The 12,243-nt window shown below is 49.4% G+C and overlaps 1 protein-coding gene across 1 annotated transcript in view; it reads right to left on the bottom strand.

Moving 5' to 3' along the window:
- The window catches only part of PPARA (peroxisome proliferator activated receptor alpha), a 48,702-nt gene that overhangs the window by 16,532 nt on the left and 19,927 nt on the right, over nt 1-12,243 (bottom strand). Inside the window, exon 3 of the mRNA XM_054173761.1 lies at nt 2,587-2,831. Within this exon, the coding sequence (XP_054029736.1) occupies nt 2,587-2,794 (208 nt within the window). The 5' untranslated portion in view covers nt 2,795-2,831. The remainder of the gene's footprint in view (nt 1-2,586; nt 2,832-12,243) is intronic.

The raw sequence follows: 12,243 nt of genomic DNA, 5'->3' as shown, positions 1-12,243 counted from the left end.
CTTGTTTGAGGAAAACGTTTTCTGAGGCCAGAATTGCCTTTATCTTCAACCTTCCCACTTGCCCCACAAGACCTGAGCAAATTAATGGGTGTGTTATTTTAGCAGGGAGATTAAGAAACACTCATGAATGTAGGTCAGCAAGTATTACGTTGGGAAAAAAAACCCTGGCAAGAGAACTCAGGCTGCACTGCCAGCCCTGCCAAGCCCACAGGCATCAGAGTCATCCAGAACAGCCTAAAACCCAGGATTTTTTAGCATCTGATTCTTCTGATTTGCCTCCTGGAATCTGAGCCTCAAATATGTCTTTAACTGCAAAACTACAACGCTGAATACTCAAACTAGGAGGTGACAGTAGAAGGTGACTGAAATTGTTGTAGAATTTGTCACAGAATGGCTCCGGTTGGAAGGGACCTCAGACATCATCTGCTCCAAGCTCTTAGCTAGAGGGGCAGGGACACCTCTCAACTAGACCCAGTTGCTCAAGGACTCATCCAACCTGACCTTCAACACCCCCAGGTAGAAGGCAGCAACAACCCCCCTGGGAAGCCTGTTCCAGAGTCTCACCCACCTTGTACTCAAGAATTTCTTCCTCAGCTCCACTCTAACCCCACTCTCCCTCAGCTTCAAACCATTCCCCCTTGTCCTGTCTCTAGACACCCTCAGGAAAAGTCCCTCTGCAGCCTTCCTGGAGGATCCCTTCAGCTATTGGAGGGCAGCTCTAAGGTCCCCCTGGAGTCTTCTCTTCTCCAGGCTGAACACCCCCAGCTGCCTCAGCCTGTCCTCATAGCAGAGGTGCTGTTTGTGGCCTTCTCTGAACTCACTCCAAGAGCTCTGTGTCCTCCTTATGCTGGGCACACCAGAACTGGGTGCAGTGTTCATGTACACATCCTAAGGTAAAATAGTGGGTAGAGCCTGGGAATCAACTTAAGGTATGAATGCCCCAACCCAAAACCTGATGTAAACCAAGCACAAAGTTAAGCATAAAGTGCTTAAAATGGCTCTACTGAGAAAAGGTTGTGACCCCCCCCCCCCCGGTTTCAGGAGGAAAACCTTACTGACAATGCCACACTTCCATTATTTCCCTTTCCTCTCACTTAGATCTACCTAAAGCCAGTGCAATGTCTGAGCAGCCTGAGACCATCACTTTAACCACAGCAGAAGTCATCAGCTGAGCAATGCTACCCTTGAGAAGGGAGGGGAACACGTGTTTTAAATACTGCCACATTCCAGGTGAGCTTTTAAGGGCTGGCTTATGAAGTTTTGGCAAACATTTCACACTATTGTCAAATGCATGAGATTGGAAGAACCTTTTTAAATGGGGAACTCTTTTAGTGCAATACAGTGACTCAGAACAGCATCACCAAGGCTGGAAAAGACCTTTAAGATCATTGAGTCCAGACGTAACTCAACTCCCATGACCACTAAACCCTGTCCTGAAGCACCACATCCATCTACAGCTTCCTCAGCACCCCCAGGGATGGTGACTCCACCACCTCCCTGGGCAGCCTCTTCCAACCCCTCACCACTCTCACTCAAGAAGTTTTTCCTCATGTCCAACCTAACCCTCCCCTGGCACAACTCAAACCCAGCTCCTCTTGTCCTGGTGCTGCTTACTTGGGAGAAGAGACCAACACCAGCCTCACTCCAGCCTCCTCTCAGGCAGCTGTAGACAGCAGTAAGATCTCCCCTTAGCCTTCTCTTCTCCACACTGAACCACCCCAGCTCCCTCAGCCTCAACTCATGTGACATCCTCCAAACCTCTCCACAGCCTCATTAATCTTCTCTGGACACCCTCCAGCCCCTCAATGTCTTTCCTGTCCTGTGGCACCAGAGCTGACCCCAGCGCTCAAGCTGTGGCCTCACCAGGGCCCAGTAGAGGGGCACCAGCACTGCCCTACTCCTGCTGGGCACACTGGGTGTGGTGCAGGCCAGGATGCCCTTGGCCTTCTTGGCCAGCTGGGCACTCTGCTGGCTCATGTTCAGCTGCTGACCATCACCCCCAGCTCCTTTTCCACCAGGCTGCTTTCAGCCACTCTGCCCCAAGCCTGCAGCGCTGGCTGGGGTTGTGTGACCCAAGAGCAGGACCCAGCACGTGGCCTTGTTAAACCTCATTCCATGGTCCTCAGCCTGATTTAACCTGTCCAGATCTCTCTGCAGAGCCCTCCTACCCTTGAGCAGATCAACACTGCTGCTCAGTTTAGTGTCATCTGCAGACTTGCTGATGGCCTTAAAGGCCTCTACCAGCCTTAGTGACTTCCTACATGACTCCAATATGTAGCAACCTCTTTGTGAATAACAGTGATTTGGCCAAGCCATTTGGAAACAGTTGCTGTTACTAACATTGATTTAAACCAGCAGCTCTACAGTACAGTGATTTTTTTCAGTGATATTTGTTTAATAACTTTAGCCTTAAATAGAATACATAGAATAGAATACATAAATACTTTAAGGCTATGCTATAACCAGCTTATGTGTTTCTAGCATCACTTAGTCATAAACAATAATAATTGCATTAAAAAAAGTCCTCAATTCCTCTCACTATGTAATGACCACAGAAAATGCAATGGCCAACCAAAACTCCCTTACCTGTTTTTACTGATCCATCAGATCCTGGCCCATTTCCCAGTGACTGGAGCTCTGTTAAACTTAAAGCTCCAGAGCTATCATCACCTAGAGACTGAGACAGGTCTTGAATGTTCTCCATGTCTTGTAGGAACTCTCCAGATAAAGGGCTGCCTATATCATCCTCCTCCAGAGGAGTAAGAGGATAGAGCTGGTTTTCGGTGTCCACCATGTTGATCACGTAGAGCGGTCAATTAAACTTCTTTACCCTGGGGAAAGAAGAATGTTGTTTAAATCCTGTGCCTCAAATACATAATATTTCAAGGTGTTTTTTAAGTTTGAATCAGTTGCATCACACTGAGTACACGAATTCTGACCCCCAGGTGACCCATTATACAACAGTCTGATGCTCCAGGAGCTTTAGGCAACATCGATCCTCGACAGAATCACAGAATGGTCTGGATTGGAAGGGACCTCCAAAGCTCACCCAGTCCAACCCCCTCTGCACTCAGCAGGGACATCCTCAACTAGAGCAGGTTGCCCAAAGCCCTGTCCAGCCTCACCTAGAATATGTCCCAACCACCTCCCTGGGCAACCTGTTGCAGTGTTCCACCACCCTTATAGTAAAGAACTTGTTCCTCACATCCGGTCTAAATCTGCTCTGCTCTAGTTTGAAGCCCTTGCCTCTCATCCTGTCCCTGCAGGCCTTTGCAAACAGTCTCTCTGCAGCCTGCTTGGAGCCCCTTCAGGGACTTCAGTCCCCATTGCCTCTCCTCCTCTCCCTGCAGGCCTTTGCAAACAGTCTCTCTGCAGCCTGCTTGCAGCCCCTTCAGGTACTGGAGGCTGCTCTTAGGCCTGCCTGGAGCCTTCTCTTCTCCAGGCTGAACACCCCCAGCTCCCTCAGCCTGTCCTTGGGGCAAAGGTGCTCCAAGCCCCTGATCTTTTTCATGGCCCTCAGGACAGAGGGAAAAAAAATAGTTCAGTATGAATTGAACTTCTGAAGAGATCATTCTGTAGGGGGTTACTTTCCCTCCCTTGCTGTTCAAAGCCACAAACTATGTTTCTATAGCAGGCATCAAACACTTCCCACCAAAACTTGGGCAGAAATAACAAATAGCAATATGCATACAGATCACATCTGAGCAGTTTCTGCTCACCTAACAGCTCTAGATCTGTTGATTTCCTCCTTTCTTCTTCTTCCAATTTGTTCAATAGATCTCTGTACAAGGGGGCCAGACCAATGATTTCTGACAGACTCTGGCCAAAGAACACCTTCAGCAGGAGTGCTCCAGCACATGCTATCCCATGCACCTCTAACTTCTGGGGTTAGTTTTATTTCATAGAATGGCTCAGGTTGGACCTTAGACATGATCTACTCCAACCTGCCCACCATGGGCAGGGACACCTCTCAACTAGACTCAGCTGCTCAAGGCCTCATCCAGCCTGGCATTCAACACCCCCAGGCAGGAAGCAGCCACAGCCTCCCTGGGCAGCCTGTGCCAGACTCTCACCACCTTTCTTCTGTAGAACTTCCTCAGCTCCAGTCTAACCCTGCTCTCCCTCAGCTTCAAACCATTCCCCCTTGTCCTGTCTCTAGACACCCTCAGGAAAAGTCTCTCTGCAGCCTTCCTGCAGGATCCCTTCAGGTACTGGCAGGCAGCTCTAAGGTCCCCTTGGAGCCTTCTCTTCTCCAGGCTGAACACCCTCAGCTCCCTCATCCTGTCCTCATAGCAGAGCTGCTCCAGCCCTTGGGTCATCTTGGTGGCCTCCTCTGGACTGTCTCCAGCAGCTCTGTGTCCTTCCCTTCAAAACCCCTCTCATCAACTTTGAGTAACAGCACAGATTCCTGAGAAAATGTCACAACCTTGAATTACTCTTCCATTGACTTGGCAGCTAAGCACACTGCAGAGTGTTGCTACTGCTGCACAGATCCACCCCTGCTGAAAGAAACTCACCCTTTACACCAAGTCCTGCTCGTGCTTTACTCAGTGTGTGCACAAATGGCACAGGGCATTGTGCTCCACGCAGTGAATGTGCAGGGGCAGCTGAGAGGCTCTGGCTGTTACTGTGGTTACTGCTCCACACTGCCCTTTGCAAGCACCACGTGTTCCCTGCAGGGCTTTGTGAAGCTTCAAACTGCCAGGAGCTGGCTCCAGGGGGATACAAAAATGCTGGCTTGGTTTTGGGTTGCCTTTTTTTGGTTGGTTTTTTTTTTGTGGTGGTTTTTTTTTTTAATGACAACAGAAGTGCTGCATTGTTAAAAAAATTAAAGAGATCTCCCTCAATGTTATTTCAAGTTTCAAATACCACTAGTTGGGCTCCTGTGACTCTGAGTGCTTTATGTTGGCCATCTGAAGACTTCAGAGGTTCATTGTATTTTGACTGTTAAAACCCAGACAAATACAACAGCCAGTGCTGAAGGCTTAAGGCTGAAAAGAACCACAAATTGTAAGGCTCATATCTCTTAATACCTGATGTTGTAAACCAAATGAAATAGAACAGAACAGAATAGACCAGACCAGACCAGGCTGGAAAAGATCTTTCAGATCATTAGAATTCCACTCTCCCCTCTTGAGCAGGAAAGCACTGACATGCTGCCACTAACTTTGCCATTTCAGTCTCTCCCTTAAAGGCAAGGATTCTTTTAAGTTGCATGTTGTATCTGAGAATAGCTTAGGTTGGAAAGGACCTCAGAGATCATCTCCTACAACACCCCACCACAGGCAGGAACACCTCTCAACTAGACTTGGTTGCTCAAGGCCTCATCCAACCTGGCCTTCAACACCCCCAGGCAGGAGGCAGCAACAGCCTCCTCGGGCATCCTGTTCCACAGCCTCACCACCCTCATGCTGAAGAACTTCATCCTAAGGTGCAGTTTAACCCTGCTCACTCTCAGCTTCAAACTATTCCCCCTTGTCCTGTCTCTAGACACCCTCAGCATAAGTTCCTCTACAGCCTTCCTGCAGGATCCCTTCAGGTCCTGGCAGGCAGTTCTAAGGTCCCCCTGGAGCCTTCTCTTCTCCAGGCTGAACACCCCCAGCTCCCTCAGCCTGTCCTCACAGCAGAGGTGCTCCAGCCCTTGGATCATCTTTGTGGCCTTCTCTGGAGCACAGCTTGAGTACTGGGTTCAGTTCTGAGTGCCACTATTACCAACCTGCTCTCTCATGCTTCAAGGATCCTTAGTGGAGATTCATTTGCCTTTCAAAACAGGCCAGTTTTCACAGGAAAAGGGAAGTACCTTTTATACCACTTGGTGTAATAAATAAGAACATCTAGGAGAGGAAGAATGGGAATTCATCCAGGATATCTCCCAGCAGTTACAGAACACCAGGCATGTCCCTGCTGATTTGGACTTGGATGTGTCACATTGCTACCCTCTGCCCCTGCACAGCTTGGCTGTATTTAAGAATGACTGCCAAATTAAGTTATCCTCTTTGCTACATTAAATACTCCTTGGGACACTCTCCCAGATTGCCAGCATTGTAATAGAATTTTCCTAAGCCATTCAAGAGTTTGCATGCACATCTCAACTTCTGGAGGAGGGGATTGAGTCCATCATCAGTAAGTTTGCAGATGACACCAAGCTGGGGGCAGGAGTTGATCTGCTGGAGGGTAGAGAGGCTCTGCAGAGGGACCTCGACAGGCTGGGCAGATGGGCAGAGTCCAAGGGCAGGAGACTGAACACATCCAAGTGCTGAGTTCTGCACATTGGCCACAGCAACCCCATGCAGTGCTACAGGCTGGGGTCAGAGTGGCTGAGAGCAGCCAGGCAGAGAGGGACCTGGGGGTGCTGGTTGATGGTAGGCTGAACATGAGCCTGTAGTGTGCCCAGGTGGCCAAGAGGGCCAATGGCATCCTGGCCTGCATCAGGAACAGTGTGGCCAGCAGGAGCAGGGAGGTCATTCTGCCCCTGTACACTGCACTGGTTAGGCCACACCTTGAGTCCTGTGTCCAGTTCTGGGCCTCTCAGTTTAGGAAAGATGCTGAGTTGCCCCTTTTCCACCAGGCTGCTTTCAGCCACTCTGCCCCAAGCCTGCAGCGCTGGCTGGGGTTGTGTGACCCAAGAGCAGGACCCAGCACTTGGCCTTGTTAAACCTCATTCCATGATCCTCAGCCTGATTTAACCTGTCCAGATCTCTCTGCAGAGCCTTCTTACCTTCTCCTAAGCTTCTCAGGAGACATAGGGCAGAAATTAAATGATTGTAACATAGCTGACCATAGTTACAGAAGGAAAATAAAAAATCAGAAATGCTATGAATGAGGACTTGAAATAAAAGAATTGTTCATTGAAGAGTTTTAGGAATGCATGACCATCAAAGCAAAGCAGCACAAATCATTGTAGATCATCTGCCAAAGACCTTGCTGCTAAACCACCTGTGTGCATTGAGACCAACACTTGGGACCCCACACAGGGTCAGGATGCAGAGGAATTCTGCAGATGCAGAGTGCATTCCAAAACATTTCTGCCACAGACTGTGAGAGAAAGGATAAACTGCAAGCATTTCTGGCTAACCTCATCTGTCATTCTTTGTCAACATTGTCCCCCCTGCATATCTTTGAACAGTTTTTTCTGCTGAGGCAGAAGGAACCAGCTCAGTAACACCTGCAACTAACTGCTGTTTACTGTGATCATAGAACGGCTCAGGTGGGAAGGGACCTCAGAGCTCATCTTCTCCAAGCTCCCCACCATGGGCAGGGACACCTCTCAGCTAGACTCAGCTGCTCAAGGCCTCATCCAACCTCATTAACACCCCCAGGCATGAGGCAGCCACAGCCTCCCTGGGCAGCCTGTGCCAAATTCTCACCACCCTCACACTCAAGAACTTCTTCCTCAGCTCCAGTCTAACCCTGCTCTCCCTCAGCTTCAAACCATTCCCCCTTGGCCTGTCTCCAGACACCCTCAGGAAAAGTCCCTCTGCAGCCTTCCTGCAGGATCCCTTCAGCTATTGGAGGGCAGCTCTAAGGTCCCCCTGGAGTCTTCTCTACTCCAGGCTGAACAGCTCCCTCAGCCTGTGCTCACAGCAGAGCTGCTCCAGCCCTTGGATCATCTTTGTGGCCTCCTCTGGACTCACTCCAGCAGCAATGTGTCCTCCTTCTGCTGGGCACACCAGAACTGGAGGCAGGCTTGGAGGTGGGGTCTGAACAGAGCAGAGCCAAGGGGCAGAATCCCCTCTCTTGCCCTGCTGCCCACACTGCTCTGGCTGCAGCCCTGCTGGGCCGCATGAAGCTGCTGCCAGCTCATGGTGAGCTCCTCTCGGTTACCTTAGAGTCCACAACATTACATTATGCACTTAATACCTCTGATGGAACTGGGAGATACTGTACTCCAGTTGAGAGAAAAATCACTTTTCTGTATATCTGAGAAGGAAGCTGAATTGTTATGCCTGTGACAGGGCTATTCTGTGGTGAGGGACAAGAGCAAAGTAATGCTGCTGTACATTCATTTTGGTAACGACAGCCAAGAGTAACAACAACTGCTGTCTGGAGGCTGCCAAGTCTGTCTCCTTAAGCAGTCACTAACAGAAAAGGGAAGAAAGGAATGGCAGCACATGCTCTGCACTGCTCCTCCAGTGTGCTCTTCAAGTTCTCCCAAGCTAAACCACTTGTGTTGATGGCACAGAAACATTATATCCCTCAGCAGACCTGCGGCAGCAGTACCCTGCCCCAGCACAGCAGGGGGGGTTCCAGGAGGCACTGGGCTCCTTACACCCAGTGACATGAAGTCCCCTAAAGAAACACCTACAGCTCTCCATCTACATCTTGGGACAGCACAAGGATTTTTACTAGATTAAGTGAGCACCTAAGCCTACCTGGAAACAAAAAATCCCGAGCTGCCAAACGGTAAGGGACCTGGGGGTGCTGATTGACAGCTGCCTAAACATGAGCCAGCAGTGTGCCCAGCTGGCCAAGAAGGCCAATGGCATCCTGGCCTGCATTAGGAATAGTGTGGCCAGCAGGAGCAGGGAAGTCATTGTGCCCCTGGACTCTGTGTCCAGTTCTGGGCCCCTCAGTTTAAGAAGGACATTGAGACACTTGAAGGTGTCCAGAGAAGGGCAATGAGGCTGGGGAGAGGCCTTGAGCACAGCCCTGTGAGGAGAGGCTGAGGGAGCTGGGGTTGTTTAGCCTGGAGAAGGGGAGGCTCAGGGGAGACCTCATTGCTCTCTACAACTACCTGAAGGGTGGTTGTAGCCAGGAAGGTGTTGGTCTCTTCTCCCAGGCAACCAGCACCAGAACAAGAGGACACAGCCTCAAGCTGTGCCAGGGGAAGTTTAGGCTGGAGGTGAGGAGAAAGTTCTTCACCAAGCAAGTCATTTGCCATTGGAATGTGCTGCCCAGGGAGGTGGTGGAGTCACCACTCCTGGAGGTGTTCAAGAGGGGATTGGATGTGGCACTTGGTGCCATGGTCTAGTCATGAGGTCTGTGGTGACAGGTTGGACTTGATGATCTTTGAGGTCTCTTCCAACCTTGGTGATACTGTGAAAACAGGCATTATTGGACAGGAAAGCAAAGGAAGGGCTGGACAGCTGAACTCTGAACACAGCAGCAGCTCTTCTGGGAGCGTGCCTGCTATGGCCCTGCTTGCACCACACTGTACTGCTTCTTCAATCTTTGCAGCTGAGCTTAGACCAGAGCAACCTAGCAGCTGGTGAAACAGAGCTGAGCTTAGACCAGAGCAACCTAGCAGCTGGTGAAACACAAATGAAGTGCTTATTGTTTTAACTACTAAACTACCTACCCTTTTGTACTTCCAAACACTACTAGTAAATTACAGCTGCTTAATAATTATGGCTCTTGACAATGATTAACCAGCTTAGCAAGCACAGCCATTACACAGCCACTTCTGAAGCCTGTCAAAATACACAAAGATTCTCATTCCTGGAAGTTATAATTCAGGTTTCTCTTTCAGAAGCACAGAAAACCTGGAAGGAAAACATCTGGAAGTCATGCAGTAAACTCTTTTGTGCATGTTCACACTCCTGCATGCTTACATTGGCACCTTTCACTTCATCTGCATTGATCCTTGCTTGCATGGAAGTGAAGCTTCTGAGAGCAAAAGGGTATTGACTGTGAATTTCAGTTCACTAGTACCTACACAGAGTCTTTTGCTTTACAAAACCAGAACAGCAGACATGGTAGCTGCAGTGAGAGGACTCTCCTCAAGCATCTGTGTAAGCCAATGGTTTTTAGAATGGAATAGAATAGAATAGACCAGGTTGGAAGAAACCTTCAAGATCATCATGTCCAACCTATCAAGCAATCCAACACCACCTAATCAACTAAACCATGGCACCAAGCACCCTATCAATTCTCCTCCTGAACACCTCCAGTGATGGTGACTCCACCACCTCCCCGGGCAGCACATTCCAATGGGCAATCACTCTCTCTGTGTAGAACTTCTTCCTAACCTCCAGCCTAAACTTCCCCTGGCACAGCTTGAGACTGTGTCCTCTAATTCTGGTGCTGGTTGCCTGGGAGAAGAGACCAACCCCCACCTGGCTACAACCTCCCTTCAGGTAGTTGTAGAGAGCAATAAGGTCACCCCTGAGCCTCCTCTTCTCCAGGATAAACAACCCCAGCTCCCTCAGCCTCTCCTCACAGTGCTGTGCTCCAGACCCCTCCCCAGCTTTGTTGCCATTCTCTGGACATCTTTCTTAACCTGAGAGGCCCAGAACTGGACACAGGAGTCAAGGTGTGGCCTAACCAGTGCTGAGTACAGGGGGAGAATGACTTCCCTGCTCCTGCTGGCCACACTGTTCCTGATACAGGCCAGGATGCCATTGGCCTTCTTGGCCACCTGGGCACACTGCTGGCTCAGGTACTGAGCCCCCAGGTACTGAGGACCCCAAAGGTCCCTCAGATGCAATGGTCTCTGAGACACAGTACCAAAGTCTGGATTGACTACATAAACAAATTGATCCTGGAAAGGGTTTGCTTGCAAAGGTTAAGCTTGAGACAATCATTACCTCTGGGTCACATTGAGAGTGTTGTGGCTCAACACTGCACATGCAAAACTGCTGGGTGAGGCAGACCCTTTCAGAAAACTTAGATGAACAGGCAGAGCCTGAAATATGTAAGCTATAGAATACAGAATTAACCAGGCTGGAAAAGACCTTTGGGATCATCAACCTATCATCCAGCACCATCTGATCAACTCAACCATGGCACTAAGTGCCCCATCCAGTCTCTTTTTAACCACCTCCCTGGGCAGCATATTGTAAGTGCCAATCTCTCTGTCTGGGAAGAGTTTCTTCCTAACATCCAGCCTAAACTTGAGACTGTGTCCTCTCCTTCTGCCACACATTGCCTGGTAGAAGAGACCAACCCCCACCTGGTTACAACCACCCTTCAGGTAGCAATATTTACAATGTCCTGATTCAATACATTAAAAACCAGCAGAACACAACAAGAACTGAAAATTAGCTTTGGCACCTGGACAGCCAAGTCTAGTCCCCTGTCTGGGAAAACAAGCATGTTTTCTCCTCTGCCCTGCCACATTTGATTCAGTTCTCATACTTTGGCATCTTACATACTAGTAATAGTTTGTATTTTACAGGGTATTAAGAAACTAAAACAAAGCAAATCATATCCCAGGCTGCAGCCAGAGCAGTGTGGGAGGAAGGGCAAGAGAGGGGATTCTGCCCCTTGGCTCTGCTCTGCTCAGACCCCACCTCCAAGCCTGCCTCCAGATCTGGTGTCCCCAGCAGGAGGAGGACACAGAGCTGCTGGAGTGAGTCCAGAGGAGGTCACAAAGATGATCCAAGGGCTGGAGCAGCTCTGCTGTGAGCACAGGCTGAGGGAGCTGGGGGTGTTCAGCCTGGAGAAGAGAAGACTCTGGGGGGACCTTAGAGCTGCCTTCCAATAGCTGAAGGGATCCTCCAGGAAGGCTGCAGAGGGACTTTTCCTGAGGGTGTCTAGAGACAGGACAAGGGGGAATGATTTGAAACTAAGGGAAAGCAGGGTTAGAGTGGAGCTGAGGAAGTTCTTGAGTGTGAGGGTGGTGAGACTGTGGAACAGGCTGCCCAGGGAGACTGTGGCTGCCTCCTGCCTGAGGATGCTGAAGGCCAGGCTGGATGAGGCCTTGAGCAGCCAAGTTCTTGAAAAAAATGAGGAAATCACTTAATGAAATGACAAAATATAATTTGCAAGTCAGAAATCCACACTTCTCCTGATGCAAATGGCCTTTAAAAGTGAATCTGTAAGGACACACTAGCATGAGCTACACCTGTCACGTGGCAAGAAGAGGACTGCCATCAGTGAAACACATCATCAGGATACAGATTCTGCAGAGAGAACAACCACGAGTTGACAAAGAGGAGGCAACCACCCTAGGCATGGAGGATTCCTTACACATCAGACAAGTGCAAAGCAGCCATGATGCAGGGTGTGCACTAATAGAAATGCAAGGCTCTAGAAACATCTGTTTAAAGTCCCTCTCATGGGAAAAGTCTAAAATCTCAATCTGTATGATGATAAAAACACTCAAAGGCAAGACCCATAAAATCACCATGGAGTGCAAGACAAATATGAGGACATTTAATTGCTTGTAATGGCAGTGTATACAAAGGCACAGTTTGAAATTCAGCATTTCCCAACACTCTCACAACATGCAAAGACCAAAAAGCCCCAAACACTTGTTGAAAGGATTGACTAGCACTGCTTAGCTACAAAAGTGTGGGCAGA

This window comes from Dryobates pubescens, chromosome 27 (assembly GCF_014839835.1).
Source record: "Dryobates pubescens isolate bDryPub1 chromosome 27, bDryPub1.pri, whole genome shotgun sequence".
In the NCBI taxonomy this organism is placed as follows: Eukaryota; Metazoa; Chordata; class Aves; order Piciformes; family Picidae; genus Dryobates; species Dryobates pubescens.
The sequence above is the reverse complement of the archived record's forward strand: the minus strand, read 5'-3'. Positions and strand labels throughout refer to the sequence as shown.